Genomic DNA, 17,223 nt, shown 5'->3' with positions numbered 1-17,223 from the left:
GGGTTGGGGCAGTCCAATGTAGATGAGATGATCTGAATCGTGGGTCAAGAAATGATCTCCAGATTTCATTCACATTTTTCATTACTGGATCATTAGTCACTTTTCAGTTGAATTAACAGATAGAAATGCAGTGGTCAGAAGCTCATCGTAGATACAATCCATTGAGAAAATCGTGGGTTTTGTGCTCGCCTCACCGTACTCAAAGACCTTGGCAAGGTCAACAAGAGAAACCCCAGGTTGAAAAGCGTCCTGAGTATGACGAGAAGTGCTATCTTTGTCCTGGAAATACCCGTGCTCAAGGCCAAGCCAATCCTAAATATGAAGAGACTTTTGTGTTTGTAAATGATTTTTCTGCTGTCAAGCCAAGAGATACTCTTCCCCAAGCAGATGGCTCTAGTGCTGAGGAGAGTGAAGAAGACGAACTATTCAGAGCAGAGCAGGCTACTGGTAAATGTGTAGTCATCTGTTTCAATCCTCGTCATGATATCACTTTGGCTCAAATGACATATCCTCAAGTAAGCGGGGTTATTAATGCTTGGAAGAAGGTTTACACTGATGCAGTCAACAATCCTGAAGTCAGATATTGTCAGATCTTTGAAAACAAGGGTGCTGCTATGGGATGTTCTAACCCGCATCCTCACGGTCAAGCCTGGACAACCAATATTATTCCTGAAGAACCTGATATTGAACATGCTTGTCTTGCTGAATATGCACACAACCACAATGGCAAGGGATTGCTTGAAGACTATGTTGCTAAGGAGCTAGCTATTCTCGCCAAGGCCGAGTCTTCTGGAAATCACGCCCAAAACAGGTTTGTTGATGTTAATGACTCTTTCATTGCAGTTATTCCATTCTGGGCTACTTGGCCATTTGAAGTTCTGGTCGTTAGTCGCCGAAAAATTGGCAACATTACTCAATTGACAGAAAAAGAACAAACTGATTTTGCTCACATTCTGCGAAACGTCGCTTTGCGTTATGATAATTTATTCCAAACTTCATTCCCATACTCAATGGGTATCCACCAGTCATTTGCTGAGCCCAATATCGACCCCAAGTCGGAACCTGAGCATTTGCATGTCCATTTCTACCCTCCTCTTCTTCGTAGTGCCACTGTTCGTAAGTTTTTGGTTGGTTTTGAAATGCTTGGTATGCCTCAAAGAGATGTTACTCCTGAATCTGCTGCCGCTCAACTTCGAGCTGTCGATGGTAACGTTCACTACTTGGAAAAGCTCTAAATATTAAATTCACCAACGAGCAACAGATAACTCATTATGCTAATTTGTCACTCGGTACGACCAGATATTTCATCTTGGGCAGCCAACTATGATAATTTTTAAACTGTATATAATTCAGTGTATAATATAACAGTAGATACATACGTCACATGTATCGATCTTCAGGGCGCAATCCCTGGTGCATCTCAGCCTCGCGTTTAATTTAATTGTGCATAATAGCGTCACGAAACACGCACGTCAAGCTCATGAGTTAAATACAAACAAGCCATGACTGACAAGGAAGTGAGTTTGCCATAAAACGTCAATTACACTTTGAAAAATCAGACTAACGAGAATCTATAGGCTACTGTGTTTGTGCTGGACGTCAGCCAGAGCATGAACGAACAGCATGACGGCCGTGAACAAACCGATATCGAGTGGGCCATGACATGGGTCAATGATAAAATTGGAGACAAGGTATGGCAATCTTGGGACTTTTCATCGAAAAATAGCTCGGGCCATGATTATTACATCAAAACTAACTTCACAGATCCTTCGTGGGCGTAAAAAGGACATGGTCGGTGTACTCGGAGTTAGAACATCAGGTAAGTTTCCGCTGTGCTCTTTCTACCAGGGTTTTGCTCAATAAACATTTACACACGCCCTTTGGAGATACTAACAATTCAGATGTTGAATTCCGAAGCAAACATGTAACGCCATTCTTTCCTATTCAAAAGTAAGTTGATTTTTATAAATGGATGTGGCAATATATTAACGAACAGGTTTGAAGCTAGCGACCTCAGACGGCTGTCGCGGAAACTGAGACAGCACATAGGAACCGAAGGAGATGGTAAGTGAGGCCATTGGTGGCCTGCCTCCGGCGGCTGGGGCTCTGCCCCAGACCCCGTGGCTCCTCTCGCTTCGCTCGAGTCGGGATTTGAGTTTGCCAGTAATCTTCGAGGCCACCGGGAAGTGTGGTCATGAGTGGTTGAGTATGAATTGTGTGCTAACTAATACAGTTCTCGATGGTGTGAACGAAGCTATAGAGCTCATTAACACTGAATGCAAACATCTTAAGTTCAAAAAAATGATTTGTCTCATTACAAATGGGACGGGTGAGATGGATTTCAAGAAGGTTCCTGATTTGGTGAAGCGTCTGAAGGCCGCTAATATTGTCCTACGTATTTTGATGATTGGAATGAAAGATAGCGGAGATGAGCTGACTACATTTGAGAAAGAAATCCGACAGTCCAACATTGAGGAATTGCAAAATATTGAGCGTGATTATTACCCACCTGACAGTGATGGTAGGCCCGACGATATGTATATGTTTGCACCCTACGAGGAGGCGTATTTTTACGTTAGTAAACCAGTGGTTCAGCCAGTTGGCGTACTAAGGCAATTCAAGGGAGTACTGCGGTTGGGAAGGCCCACTGAGGACTCAGAAAGCGTGAAACATGTCATTGATGAAGAAAACACAATAACCATTCCGGTGTATGGCTATCCATGCACCAGAAGAACGCGTGTTCCCACAGCGAAGTCTGTTATTGTCAAACGTAAAAGGCCTGATGATGACGGTGGTGAATCCGAAGACGACGAGTTTAATGATCGAAAAGTGACTGTGCACTTTGTTCGTGATTATTATGTTGAAAAAGTAAAAGATGAGAATGGAGAAGGGGAGCAAAATCCCGATAACAGAATCATTTTAGAACGGCAAAATCTACTTAAAGGCTATAGATTTGGGTCTGAAATTGTTACTTTCGATGCTGAAACAAAAAAGGAGTTGAGCAGTATCCATCTTTCAAACAGTCCAGAGCTTTCTATCTACGGATTTTGTAGCGCAAAAGATGTCCCTAGATGGTATTTGATGGAAGCATCAGATTATATCGTTGTAAGCCCTGAAGCACGCAAAAAAGATCAGCTCGCCATGTCAGCAATGATCCTGACGTTGCAGCTGGATGACCGTGTTGCCATTGCTCGATATGTGGCCAAACCAGAAAAAGATGCACATATGGTGCTATTAAGTCCATACGTCGATGTTGACTTCCAAGCGCTTATTCTTAATATTCTACCATTTTCACAAGACTACCGGAAATTCCAGTTCCCAAGTTTGCTCGAAATTAAATCCAAGTCAGGTAAAATATTGCCACCTGATAATCCACAGCGTATTAACCGGGAGCCCACTACAGAGATGAACGATCTCATGAGCCATTATATTGATGAAATGGACTTGGAGCATGCCGGAGAACCAGACGAAGATGGAGAGCCAACCGAGTATATGACCTGTGAAGACACATTTAATCCAGTATTGCATAGACTGCGAAATGCCATCAAAGTGGCCGGATTAACTGGGGCAAAGAATTTTGTTCCTCCGGTGTGGCCAGAGCTGGTTAAGTACTCGCATCCACCAGCAGGGCGACTTGATCAACTCAAGCCCACGACAGACCGACTGAGCCAGCTCTTAGATATCAAAGTAGTGGAGACCAAGAAGAGCGAGAAACAAAAGGTCAAACAAGAGGCAGAAGCGTCCAAGCGGGTGGCTACCGACACTGACATCAAACTGGAAGACCTTCTCAGTTAGGTCTGGACTTGTATTATTTATGAATTTATATCCTTTCAATAAACTTTTGAAAATACTGTAATTAACCCGAGTAACGAGTGGTTTCAACGCGCTACCAGGCACCAGACGTATCGACTCGAGCGAAGCGAGAGGAGCATGGGGGTCTGGGGCGCAGCCCCAGCCGCCGGAGGCAGGTGTCAGATAACAAGAGCGAAGTGGGTTAATTTTTTTACATCTAGCTTAAGTGCGGACATCGGGCTCTTCACGGTTAACAAACTCCTTCAGCTTGAGGAAATTGACAGCAGAAGAGATGGTTTCCTTGAGATAATCTTGGGCGTCCTGGGAGAACAGAGACTTGTCGCTCTCGTGACGTTCAATGTAAAGACGGATAGTGGCACCAGACGAGCCAGTTCCGGAAAGTCTAACGACAATACGGGAACCACCCTTGAACTTGACGTACAGACCCTGGTTCTTGGAAACGGAACCATCAAGGTCGGTGTACGAGAAGTCACCAGCCTCAGTGACTTCTAAATTGTCGACCTTAGAACCGACAAACGAAGGAGATTCAATTTGAGACTTCAAGTTAGCAACAACCTTGGCAGCACCTTCAGAGGAGACGTTCTCATAATCATAACGAGTGAAGAAAGTACGGCCATAAGTGTTCCAGAAATCGTGCTGAATAGCAGCAATGCTGGCCTTAGAGGGATCTTCCTTGGCAACACCGGCAATGATATTCAACCAAGCAACAATAGCCCACAGACCATCCTTTTCTCTGATATGATCGGATCCAGTGCCGAAAGACTCTTCACCACAGATGGATAATTGCTTAGAATCAAACAGAGCAGTGAAAAACTTCCATCCAGTAGGAACCTCGTAACACTTGAGACCCTTGGCCTTAGCAACGAGATCAATAGCACCCGAAGTGGGCATACTTCTAGCAAGTCCATTGACACCGCCATTGCGGAAGTAAGGGATCTTGTCAGCATGGTGGGCAATAATAGCAACCGAGTCACCAGGAGAAACAAACGAGTTGGCTCCATAGATCATATTTCTATCACCGTCACCATCACTGGCAGCACCAAAGGGAGTTTTTTCCTTGTCCACACGCTCAACCAAAGTATGAGCATAGGTAAGATTTGGATCAGGATGAAGACCACCGAAATCAGTCTTTGGAACAGCATTTTGAACAGAGCTAGCAGCCAAGCCCAATTCGTCAATGAAAATGGCTTTACCATAAGGACCAGTGATACCGTTAAGAGCATCAAATAGAATAGTGAAATCAGGATTGGATTTCAAGAACGACTTAATAAGATCGAAATCAAAGATCTCCTTGACAAGAAGCAAGTAGTCCTCAACAGTATCAATAATCTCGACCTCTAAAGGACCATAAGTAGCGGCTCCGATTTTAGACAGATTGACTTGAGGGAAGTCTGCACCCTTTAAAGTCTTGTATTCAGAAATGGTTTTGGTAACCTCGTAGATTTTGTCAGTGACTGATTCAGGAGCAGGGCCACCATTAGCAAGATTATACTTGATACCGAAATCATTAGTGGGACCACCAGGGTTGTGTGAAGCGGTCAAAATAATACCACCAGTAGCCTTTCTCTTTCGAATGACATGTGAAGCAGCAGGAGTACTAAGAAGTCCGTTCTGGCCAATAATGAGTTTCTTGACGCCATTGGCAGCACTGATCTCACTAATGATCTGAATCACTTCCTTATTGTAGAAACGGCCATCTCCACCAACCACAAGAGTAGCACCCTCACTACCCTCAGGAATCGACGAAAGAATAGCCTGAACAAAGTTCTCAGTATAATGAGGTTGCTGGAACACAGTGACCTTCTTACGAAGACCAGAAGTACCGGGCTTCTGGCCCTCAAACGCTTTGGTCGATACCACAGTCATGATCTGGCTGGTTAGTTAGTGGTGTTTTTCGGGGTGGGGGTGTTGCCTCCGGCGGCTGGGGCTCTGCCCCAGACCCCGTGGCTCCTCTCGCTATGCTCGAGTCGATTTCTTGACGGTCCCAGCAAACTCTTGCGAAGCAAGAGCTACGGGGCCTGGTGCAGAGCCCCAGCCGCCGGAGGTTCAGGCTCCACCGGGAGACTGTGACCCCCACCCAGGAGCTATCACACCTCGAAGAAGTGTGGTGGGGTTCGAAGGACTTACCAATTGCAATGGAAATTGGAAGTTCGAGAGAAAAGAACTGAAGAAATGAAAAAGTCAAATTCGAGTCCTCAATTGCTATTTATTGCAATAGCTAACTCAGAGTGGGGGATGCGTCGTCGATGGATGCAAAAGTGGAGTAAACATCACACACCAAACATGTGATCTGGACGAGCAGGCGCATATGCATTTTCCCGGCTAAATAAACAAGGAGTACGTACTGGACTATGCACTTCGATTGGTGCGATTCCGGCTACCCCTCATTTATTGCACTATCGAGGTGACTACAACGCTGCTGCTGCCTCCGGTCGGACAATTGCTGCAGGCCCCTCCCGCGTCTCTGGTTAGTCCGAGATCTGGCTCCGCCGTTGAATCTCATCTGATCTGATCTGATCTCTGTATCAATCATTTCCCCTTCAGAAACTAGCCCAATTCGCTAACCGTCACCCCCTGAAACCCCACGAACCCTTCCCCCAAATGCTCGCGAAGCGAGCACAACCAGGTCCGGGCGGAGCCCGGCCGCCGGAGGCATCACCCCGGTGAGACGCAGGGTCCGGCGATCAATGCACCTCGGGTGGGTCTGAGTGCCTCCGGCGGCCGGGCTCCGCCCGGACCTGGTTGTGCTCGCTTCGCGAGCGGTTGGGGGGAGGTGAGTAGCAGGTTTTATTGGTTTTATAGAGTTAAATGGTCAGGGGAGTGGGGTTACTTTTGGTAGATGAGCTCCACATGGGCGAGGTTGAAGATGGCATCTTTGTCTTTGCCCCAGTCGCGCCAGCCCTGGGCAATTTCTTCGAGGTCGTCTTGGGTGCCGAGATCGTGTTTGAGCACGGTTGTCGCAAAATTGGATTTGAGGGTACGGTCGGCCCACAGACTGCTCCACCAGGCCCTTTCTTCCGGGGTCCAGTAGAACCAGGTGCTGGAGGACAGTTTTAGTTTGGGTTGGTCAAGTCCGGCTTGATGGGCCCATGAGTGGTAGTGACGGCCGGCATTGGGCTCGGCTCCATTGGCCTTGGCCACTTTGAGGTAGACTTCTTGCCATTTCTTAAGAGCAGGGAGTTCGGGGTACCAGAAGAATCCGGCATAGTCAGAGTCACGGATGGCAACGACTCCACCGGGTTTGACAACTCGTGCCATTTCTTTAAGTGCAACAACGGGGTTACCAATGTGTTGAACCACTTGATGTGCGAACACAATGTCAAATGTATTGTCTGGGTAGCTCAGATTGTGAACGTCACCAACTGCAAACTCAATGTTCGTCACATTGTTCTCTTTAGCATGAGCTGCTGCTTGTTCTAATACTGAACCAGCATACTCCATGCCAATAATCTTTCCTTTGGGCGTATAATTTTTCGCCATGTCCACTGTAATTGTACCAGGACCACAGCCAACATCGAGAACATACGAGTCGGGCTTGAGATATGGAACCAGGAACTTGACTGAATTGTCTACTGTTCTCCATGTGTGGGAACGAAGAACGGATTCGTGATGGCCATGGGTGTATTCAGCTGTTTCTTTAGACATTTTGGAAATTTTTGGGAAATGAGTGTGAAAATTAAAATTAAGGTTATGTACCCTAAAATCTGAAATCTGGGGTACCAAGAGTATTTATATTTATTGGATTCTCGAAATGCCACTTTTATAAATAGAAACAAACACTCGTTCTCGTCCTAACCACTATCTCTTATCAGATGTCAGGAGATTCTGCAGGGGATGTGCGGTAAGTGAACTGACAGGTGAACGTGATCAATCAAATCAATTGACAGGAATTAAACTTAGACGGCAATACAAAACTCAATCTAGATATTTCCTCGAATAAAGAAGGTAGTTATTGTAAATGAATTTCTGTTTATTTGAGTGCTGGAAGTTAATGTCCTTTTATAATTACAAGATTATGACTGGGCTGATCTCGACTGTTGCGATCGCGGGCCGATATCGGCGTACCCCTGAGCAGTAGATATATTATTGTGGTGTCATAGTGATATTAATTTTTGACTAATTAACTAAGACTGCCATTTAACAGGATATCAGCATACAATCTAGATAGTCTTGTGGATTGAGGCTAAAGAAAAAATAATGCTAATTTTATAAATATGTTCATAAGTTGTCTATCATATAATTTAGTCAAGTGTCATGTCAGCATCAACGGTAGAGTTACCAGCACCAATAACACCACCATCTTTAGACACACGGATGCTTTTTATTAAAGACAGACCACCTGAAGTACCGTTCCAGTTTCTCAAAGTAGCGACATTTTTCTCGTCTAACAAGTCAGGAACTGTATATCCAGCCTTGTACTCTGCCATGTCCTGATCATATGTACGTTGCAATAGATCCTGTCTTGAACTGGATGGTCTTCCTGGTCTTCTAGCGGCCTTAAGAGCTTCTAACTCGTCACCATCTCGAGCGACATATCTAGAGAATAGTTAGTATTTGCTCACTTTGATCACTGACTATTTAAATCAATATTGTTAGAAGTTACCACGACTTACGCTTCAATCATTTGTTTCACCTCGTCAACAGTATAACTAGGCTTTTCGTCTAAAGAAACAGCTTCCTTGAAAAACTTGATCCTCAGAACTAATATTTGTTAGTATCACGACACTATCACACCAATTTACTATACAGAACTGTCGCTTCATGATGTTCCTCACTTCTAATCGGTCAAATGCAATAAAAGTTCGCAAATAAACTATGAACTACTGAACCACAGAAGTACATAATTGATAGATTAGGGTCATAACTTACAGCTTCCTTCTTTGGCTTGGTTACGTTTGCTCTTATCTTTGGCAAGCTTTTCTTGACGGAGCGAGGCTCTGGTTAACTGCTTGAACTTGCGGCCTTTAGGATGCACAGCACCAGTGCTACTGGATACTTTCTTCTGCACTTTGCTTAGACTCTTGGCAATAGGCATATTGAATCAATCGGATATAGAATAATAAATAAAAAAAAAACCGTGAGATAGAACAGAACAGAATGAGTTATGTCTGTATAGAATCTGATTTCCCTACTACCTCTATCATAAAATAGTACGGCTGAAATTTTTTCAAGGGCAGGGTCAGCGCCGATTAGGTCTTGTGGATCGATCGATGACCTGTAGCGCCGTGCAATTGTGGAGTAATTGCGCGAGATCGCCTTATCTGGCTTCTTCTCGGCATTTCTATCAATCTCTCGATTCTAGTCTACCTACACTGATTTGTTTAACAACATACTTTTTCACTATTGCCATAGGTGATAACTACTGATTGTAAGTCCAGAAGGGGAATATTGTGGGGTTTATGTATTGAAGCTGGGATATGGCAGATAGAACTGCCATCCGGATGACAGAAAAACATGTGATGTTGGGAAGGAGTATTTGCGAACCCAAGGGGGGATCAGGGGCTATAAAAGGAGAATTCTCTGAATTGAGGTACAACGACAATATATAAATTGACTACAGAGGGAAATGAATGCTCTCAGACTGAAGTTAGTGTTACAAAACCAAGATTGCTCCTAGTCACACGACCTCATCACCGGGAGCTCATGGTACCAACGTCAGAGCTAGAAACATGAGAATTGAGTCTGTGGCTTAAAAGCTTTTGGTTTGATGACACAAAGCTAGAAATCAAGTTTGCAGTTAAAGAAATCAATGAAATCAATGAAGGGGTCATGACTCAATACCTGTGGAATGAGATTCAGAGAAAACTGCAGATGATACACGATTCTAGTTGTTCTTACTCAATTTTCTAGCTATGCCACAGACTTTGATGTCTATTGTTCACCGTCATTCATTGAGTGGCAATATTTCGTGGCTCATTTTCGTTTTTCCGGCGAGTCATGACGGTACCCACTAGGCAATTCAAAGTCTACGAAACGCAGCATTGCGTTTGCAAAGCCGGGTAGGCCCAAAAATATGGAATATGTTTCTTCCCCTTTAACCAGTTCAGCTTTTAAGGACAACACTTCTATCACTCTACGAAAACTCTAAACTACCTCAAGAACACGGATTCAGCAGCTCGCGAAGCGAGCACAACCAGGTCCGGGCGGAGCCCGGCCGCCGGAGGCATAGACCCCTCCCAGTCGTTCGTGAAGCGAGAGACTAACAGAAACAGACCACTCAATGCCGAGATACACACCGGAAGAACTGTTGAATCTGGCTCACAGCGACCTGATCAAGCCACCGCCATTTTTCTATGAAGATATCGGGAAAGTTGTAAGGTAAGGAGTCACCTGCATTCAGATAGATCCGATGGCCAATGCCAGGAATTCTGTCTACAGAGTGTGTTTATTCCACTTGTATATCTTGCTGTCCGGCGCAATGGGCCCTGATCAGCAACTTGCGGTTCTGGTTGGCTATGAGTCGTCTGACTCAGTGAGTGATCTTCATGATCTCCAAAAGTTTCAGCCGCATAATGAGGACCCTGCGCCAAGGTGGTGATAGTGGTTGCTATTGAGAGGATTTGAGAGTAATTGTGGCAGAAGTAGTGTTGAGAGGTTGATACTAACAGGACAGATCGCCCTCTCCAGTGGGCCATGATGGCGAGCATCACGGACATGGGTATGGTCGAGGAGCTCATGGCCATGGTCATGGTCATGGTCATGGACAAGGTCATGGACAAGGTCACAATGAGGATATTGATGGAGTTGTTGATTCAGAAGCAGTGGCTGAGTATGAAGGAGGTAACCATCATCTTGAAGACGGCAACAGAAAAGCATCTGAAGATGAGGACGATGCCGAGGCTGAATCCGATAACGGTGAAGGTGAAGATCTGGATTTGCTGACATCGCGGTACTTTCTCCAGCGATCGAATCTAAACAAGAAACTTCACTTGGGACAGAGCGATTCGTCATCCAGTACCCATGGTGTGCCTATTAAATATGCAGCGGCAGTAGCAGCATCGGCAGCTACTATTTCTACTTCGCCTGCTAGTGCTGGTAATAACCATAGCAACTTCGGCGGAAGATATAAAGTACCTGTATCAGGTCGAAATGTTGGATCTGGATCAGCCGTGGCAGATGATAGTGATGATGCTGAGGGCGGTTGGATCAGTGTTGGACCCAAGAACCATGGTTCTGGTTCTAATCATAAACATGGTCATCATAACAACAACCATCATGACGGACGGCCAAGAAAGAGTTTTGGCCATGATTCTGCCAACGAGCGTCGTAAATTTCATCAGCAGAATTTAAACCGGCCTCAGCATGGCCATCATTCTGGCAAACCAGGCCGTCGTAACAGCCATTCACACCAGTCTCATGGCCAAAGTGACCCTTGGTCGTCCGAAGGTGCTGCTGCTAATACGTCTTCAGGATTGGGTTCACAAGATTCTGTTCAACAGTATGAAGCATGGAAACAGTCTATGAAAATGAAGGAAGCTGGTCAGACTGGTTCTAGTGGGTCTACAGTTCCCTCTGTATCAGTCACCTCTATTACTAGCAGCAACCCGGTTTCAGTATCTGCTACCACTCAGAATATTGCTATTAAACGCACTGAGCCCGAAACTTATGGTCATCTGTTCACCGGTGGGTATTCTAGCACTGGCGGTGGTAGTGGAGCTTCGTCTTTAACCGAAGAATCACGGTTCTGTCAGTTCTTCCAATCAGGTGCCAACAATGCCAGCAGTTCTGGAACGAACCAGTCACCACAAACTTCACACGAGGGGCTCTCTGGATCCGCGAAACCGGATGAAGGTTCAAACCCACCTGCACCACCACCTCAACACTGGCCACACCCAGGACCTCCACCTCCTGGATACCCAATTCATCATCTCCCACCACCACCTCCAGAGTTCCTTGAAAGATTTGAAAAAGGCGAGATTCCTCTCCCTCCTGGAATGATGGCTCCTCCACCCCATCCAGCCGGCTGGTACCCACCCCCCATGCCCCCTCAAGCAGCGTATCGTGGCAACTGACGCCATAGTCTATATACTGTGTTCTACCATTCTGTTCGTAAATATATTTATTTTTGAGTCTAGGAGGTCTGCCTTCGGCTGGGGCTCCGCCCCAGACCCTGGTTGACTGGTGATGTTTAGAGACATGAACTATTTACATTGAGATACTACACATTATTATACCTCGACTACAATGGATGGGCCGGTAGTGGACGTGATGACGGTCTTGCCAATGTACGCCTTTTTGTTGTGGGCACTGGAATCGGTCATAAACTTGCGGATGGCATCGGTGACAGTGACGATGTTGCTGACGATTTCCAGATCTGTGAAACTGGCTCGGCCAACTGGTAGCGAAAGCATGGTTCCTTCTTGTTTGAACGTCATTTCACCGCTGGCTTGCACCAATGCATTATAAATGTCGTGAGTGACAGTACCTCTCTTGGCATTGGGCATCAAACCCTTTGGACCGAGGATACGGGCAACTTGATTCAGTCTCGACACAATATCTGGTGTGGCATATGCTTTGTCGAAGTTGATGATTCCCTGTTTAACCTGATCGATAATATCGTCTCCTCCTACAAGAACAGCACCTGCTCTTCTAGCCTCGGCTGCTAACTCACTACTGTTTGTGAAAACAGCAATACGTTCCTCGTCTAGAGGCTTGGGTAGACGACACTTGGTGTTCACAGGAACTGCACCTTTCTCAGCAACAATTCTCATTGTCAGCGAAATTGTAGTAGCATGTGCAGACCTACCGACTTCGGCGGCTCTTAAATATCGTAACGCAGTCTCGATATCCATGAAGTTTGATGACTTGGATGCATTTTTGGCCTCGACTCGTAGTTTGGTGGCTTTCTTAGTCTCTTCACGCTTCTGGCGTAATCGCAGTAATACCTTTTCTCTCTGATGAGCTAACTGTTTCGCATCTGCTTTCGATGGAGCTCCATCGGACTTAGCAGCCTTCTTTTCGTCTCGCTTCTTTTTAGATCCGTATCTAGGTTGAGGAGGATTGATCAATTGTAGCAATGGTCTTGAGGACACGCTAATCAGACCAGCTGTGGTGGTGGCAGCATTGCCACTGCGTAGTAACAATGACCTCGCCAGTGACATTTTGTATAATAAGAGATATTGCTAAAGAAGCCAAGAGCTTTCCAAACCTTTTCGAGCCTTCAGCTGTCTCTCGGGTCCTGTTTATAATGATCCGTCTGCAATAATAGTGGTATTGAGATTTGATTTTTCACGGTGCGGCTCTTGCAGATTCGGAGCCGCATGTCGCGATATTGCGATAATGCACGAAGAGCGGTCTGTATTTACTGGCATCTGTGGTCCTGTTAAAGAACAACCTTTTACCAGATATTAATAGAGGGTTGCTATCTTTTTTACACAGTCTTGTTGCCTTTGGCATTCCGATTTAAAGGCATCCAAAATGGCTAGTGAAGAGGCTATAGGTAATATTCGGCGGCGAAGATGGATCGTGCTTAGCTACCTCTTGCTGGGGGGTCTTATAGGACTACCAATATGGATATGGACCACTTCCATTTGGAGAGCACCATTGAGTTATGAGGAGATGGATATGTATGATCATAATATTCAAGATCTGATAAATGTCAAGATTCCTGTATATTTGAATGTTGGCACCGAGTTCCCTGATCTCGTAAAATCCACTCAGTTAGTGGTGAATAGAAAACTTGAAGATAGGGGAATCAAACAGTGGAATCTTGAGATTCTTTCTGGTCGTGGTGATGCTAATAGCTATAATGTTGCATTCAGACTTGGAGAGGACGACGAATATATCATTTCTGAGGTGTCTCGTGATGTTCTTATAACTTATTCGATTGACTCGGTATCACTAGGTGTAGTTCCTGAACTAGTATCGATTATTCTCGTTGACCACTTGTTTGCTGACGAGTTGAGTTTATTAGAAGATGCAATTGGCCAGAAAAAACAAGGACTCGACAATTCTGACTCGTCCGACAAGATTGTATCATATTCGCCGAACTACCATCTCACATTCTCATTATTCTATGGAGGTGGAGACAAAATATCTTGGGATATCAGTCAAGCTTTGGACGAGCATTTTGCACACCTGAAAGAAAGCTATGCTCGTATATCTAATTTGACTATTGACACTCAAGTACAGTATTACTCTGACTTGGGTTGTAATATTCATCATGACGAGGAAAACAACCAGTGGCTTCTTGATCATAATGATCTGTCGACCTTTGTCAATTTCGCAGAATGGAGTTTGACAAGTATCCACTCTTACCCTACATTACATTTTATTTTGTACATTCCGTCTCCCAAACAGAGCCCTATGATCATTGTCGATTCAAATACAAACTCCTTCTCCATTCCACAATGGGGAGGTGTACAGATATGGAACAAGCCAGAGGCATCCAAGTCTCACCTTACAGTATCTGATTTATTGCCTATTTTAGAGACTTTCTCGTCCCAGTTTCTTGGTCTGGTTGGAGCACCAGTCCATCCGAAATCTCCTGTTATCCGCTTGGATTTCCTATCCCGTCTCTCGACCATCAGAGCTCTCATTTCTGCATCGCACACTCTGGGTTCCCTACATAGATTGAGTCAGTCGCTACCAGACATTGCAATTCCCCAACCAGTACTGTACGCAGTCAAAAGTGCCTTATTAGCTATCCAAGGCTCATTATACTCACTGTCTACCGGCCAATTTACACAAGCTATCAAGCTAGCTGGAGACGCTCTTCGCCAGTCTGAAAATGCCTTTTTCGAGAAGGAGATGGTGCAACAAGCCTTTTTCCCTGAAGAGCACAAAGTTGCTATCTACCTTCCTCTACTTGGTCCTATTGGAATTGTTCTTCTCATGGGAACACTCCGCTGTTTCAAGGAGTTCAAAACTCACGGTTGGTAGTCCTCTATTTATCACAGACATCATATATATTATATTTACTTTGTTGCGTCTATCAACTGAGATCCGTAGATCGAGTCCCTGTGTACACGGTCCCAGCCATCTCCTGCGAAGCAGGAGCAACCAAGGTCTGGGGCGGAGCCCCAGCCGCCGGAGGCAGGCCCACCTCACCGTCTGGCTTTATCAACGACATCGATCCAAGCAGGGCGTATACCCTTTAATTCAAGGGTCTTCGTGATCGCAGCCACGTGGTGGCCCTGGATCATGACTTGCTGGAGATCTGAGCCTTCTTTGATGGCGTTTACCGAAGTCGAGCCGGCACAAGCGACACGCAACTCTTCAGCGAACGCAATAGGGTCCAGGTGAAATGGCTCTATGTTGGTCACGTTGGTGACTACCTTGCGACCGGCCCGTTTTTCAGTGGTGATGGTGATCCTGGGTATAGGTCCTTTAGCAAGCGTAGTTGCAGTCTGGCGATTCAGGTCCTCGTCATTTTGTGAAGTGATATGGTGGAATTGTGAACAGTTCGATTGTAGTAAGGACGAGATCTTATCGCGACCTATACTCTCAATTGTGGGACTGAGACCAAGTGCTTTCGTGAGTGGTCGATCAAGTTTCACATTCTTAGGATTCTTGGGGTCTGAAAGTGAGTTACCAGTAATGTAGTTGTTGAGAGTTTGTCTAATTGTATCAGCTGTATAGTATTTCGACGGATCGAGTTTCGAGAACTCAAAAATAGGAGCCGTCATAGATCTAGGTTTGAAATATTCTTTGGCGGATAAGTATGTCTTTTTGTTGGATGACGTAGTTCCAGAGCCAGAAGCGGCGGGTTTGTGTTGCTCAAATGGACGAGGTTTGAAGAGAGTGAAGCTACTGACCTCGGTATTGTTCTTGCCAGCAAGAGATGTGATCACAAACTCACCACCGCGTTCTTTGCCTTTAAGGAGTGACTGTTTCTCCATGACCTTGAAAAATTTAGAGGCTTTTTTCCACGAGGTCTTCTTCATTTGAACGCTAGGATGGTTGTATGGAAGATTTAGCAAAACGTAATTTGACAAAAATGTTGATGATGGAATAGGCACTTCTATAGGCGAATCAACTGCCTTTCGCAGAGTCTGGAGTAAGGCTCTTCTAAATGCATCGTCTATCTCTGCGGTCGAAGGAGAATTAGTGTCGTTCTCTGGCCCGTCCGTCTCAGTCTCAGGCTGATTTTCACCGAGATTTATGTTCTCAGTGGTGTCAGTGATTTCTTCTACTTGACTAGTCTCTTTTGAAGAGCCATTATTGACATTTTCAATCACGTTAGATTCGGCTGTGTGATTGACAATTGAGTCTTGACCTTCGGCTGAGATTTTTGATTTGTCAGTGACTGGATCGTTTTCAGCATCTCCCGGCGTATCCTGTGTCTCCAATAATGGAACTGAGACATCCAATTCTATAGGAACGGGCACCTTTTTCCTATATAGTTGAAACAGCTTGTCATCAATGACATTAATCAACTGGACAGCTTTTCCCTTCTGATTAGTGTCGAGCTTTCCCCTCGAGCAGTCAACCAGAGCAATACCTACTGCCACTGCTATGTTGGGACTGTCGATAAGAGATATAGAAACTACAGTTCCTGGAGGCACATTTTCTGGTAATGGGTCAAAAATGCCAGGGATCATTAAATCAGCTCCACTTTGTAGCCTCTCGAGAGTATATTTGACAGTGCACACCCGTTGCATGAGGAATGGAGCATTCCACGCTGTGTATAAAGTAGGGATCAAATAACCATCTTCCAGTGCTATCCATACTGGTTGACCGTCATTATCTGTATATAGGACAGCCTTTTCTCCAGAATGGACTTGCATCTTCGCACTCCTGATATCCTTAGGCACAATTCTACCTTTGGTCTCAGGACTGATCTTGGACTCATCAATGCCAAACACCTGGCATGCCGTGCTCAAGAGCTTACGACGCTCCGAACTTTTCAGATTGGATGAAGGTTTAAGCTTGTAGTTGAGTTAGAAGTGTTCATAGGATTGTGACGGCCTGGTGTACTCCGACCAGTCAAAGTCGTTGGAGAAAGTAAGAAAGAACTAAGAATCGGTCTAAGATTCGGTCTCTATACAGCATAATTCACAGAAGTACTTACATCTGGTTTTTTTCTAAACATTTGCGACTCTTAAAGCAATGGTTTTTTTGTTCAGTCGAAGATGGAGCCGATATCTATCGAGATCTGTACCTGTGCGGCGTGAGCTTCCTCAGTCGCAAGTTCAATTTATGCTATAGCTCCACTCAAATAGTCCGATTTTGCAAATGTGAATCGAGGCTTGTCTGTATATTTCGATCTCAGTCGGCTTCTGTTGATTTGATTATAAATTGTTATATTGTAGATAGGAATATATGAGACCAACAGTGGTATCGATGTGAGCCGCACGAAGTGGACATGCACAAGATGGTGAAGTAGGCAACTTGTAAACAATAATGATCTTTTCAGGTAGGATATGAAGCTGGCTGGGAATAGGGCTCTGCCCTGGAAAGTACGTGCAG

General features: G+C 45.1%; 7 protein-coding genes across 7 annotated transcripts; 3 read left to right on the top strand and 4 right to left on the bottom strand.

The window, feature by feature from the left end:
• Positions 1–125: 125 nt before the first annotated feature.
• On the top strand, positions 126–1,823 carry GAL7 (UDP-glucose:hexose-1-phosphate uridylyltransferase; the record flags this gene model as incomplete). The annotated part of the gene is made up of 3 exons (XM_018881944.1): positions 126–1,211; positions 1,578–1,591; positions 1,820–1,823. The coding sequence occupies 3 exons, from the start codon at positions 126–128 to the stop codon at positions 1,821–1,823; spliced, it is 1,104 nt and encodes a 367-aa protein (XP_018736372.1).
• Positions 1,824–2,301: 478 nt separating this feature from the next.
• YKU80 (Yku80p) lies at positions 2,302–3,795 on the top strand (the record flags this gene model as incomplete). Its single annotated transcript, XM_018881943.1, has 1 exon — positions 2,302–3,795. The coding sequence occupies one exon, from the start codon at positions 2,302–2,304 to the stop codon at positions 3,793–3,795; it is 1,494 nt and encodes a 497-aa protein (XP_018736371.1).
• A 219-nt stretch (positions 3,796–4,014) lies between these two features.
• PGM2 (phosphoglucomutase PGM2) lies at positions 4,015–5,679 on the bottom strand (the record flags this gene model as incomplete). Its single annotated transcript, XM_018881942.1, has 1 exon — positions 4,015–5,679. One exon carries the CDS (start codon positions 5,677–5,679, stop codon positions 4,015–4,017), a length of 1,665 nt encoding a protein of 554 aa, XP_018736370.1.
• A 960-nt stretch (positions 5,680–6,639) lies between these two features.
• AWJ20_4843 (uncharacterized protein) lies at positions 6,640–7,458 on the bottom strand (the record flags this gene model as incomplete). The annotated part of the gene is made up of 1 exon (XM_018881941.1): positions 6,640–7,458. One exon carries the CDS (start codon positions 7,456–7,458, stop codon positions 6,640–6,642), a length of 819 nt encoding a protein of 272 aa, XP_018736369.1.
• Positions 7,459–11,981: 4,523 nt separating this feature from the next.
• On the bottom strand, positions 11,982–12,914 carry MRPL1 (mitochondrial 54S ribosomal protein MRPL1; the record flags this gene model as incomplete). The annotated part of the gene is made up of 1 exon (XM_018881940.1): positions 11,982–12,914. One exon carries the CDS (start codon positions 12,912–12,914, stop codon positions 11,982–11,984), a length of 933 nt encoding a protein of 310 aa, XP_018736368.1.
• A 316-nt stretch (positions 12,915–13,230) lies between these two features.
• Positions 13,231–14,694, top strand: GPI17 (Gpi17p; the record flags this gene model as incomplete). The annotated part of the gene is made up of 1 exon (XM_018881939.1): positions 13,231–14,694. One exon carries the CDS (start codon positions 13,231–13,233, stop codon positions 14,692–14,694), a length of 1,464 nt encoding a protein of 487 aa, XP_018736367.1.
• Positions 14,695–14,858: 164 nt separating this feature from the next.
• Positions 14,859–16,541, bottom strand: TMA64 (Tma64p; the record flags this gene model as incomplete). The annotated part of the gene is made up of 1 exon (XM_018881938.1): positions 14,859–16,541. One exon carries the CDS (start codon positions 16,539–16,541, stop codon positions 14,859–14,861), a length of 1,683 nt encoding a protein of 560 aa, XP_018736366.1.
• Positions 16,542–17,223: the final 682 nt, after the last annotated feature.

This window comes from Sugiyamaella lignohabitans, chromosome D, assembly GCF_001640025.1.
Source record: "Sugiyamaella lignohabitans strain CBS 10342 chromosome D, complete sequence".
Lineage (NCBI taxonomy): Eukaryota > Fungi > Ascomycota > Dipodascomycetes > Dipodascales > Trichomonascaceae > Sugiyamaella > Sugiyamaella lignohabitans.
The sequence above is the reverse complement of the archived record's forward strand: the minus strand, read 5'-3'. Positions and strand labels throughout refer to the sequence as shown.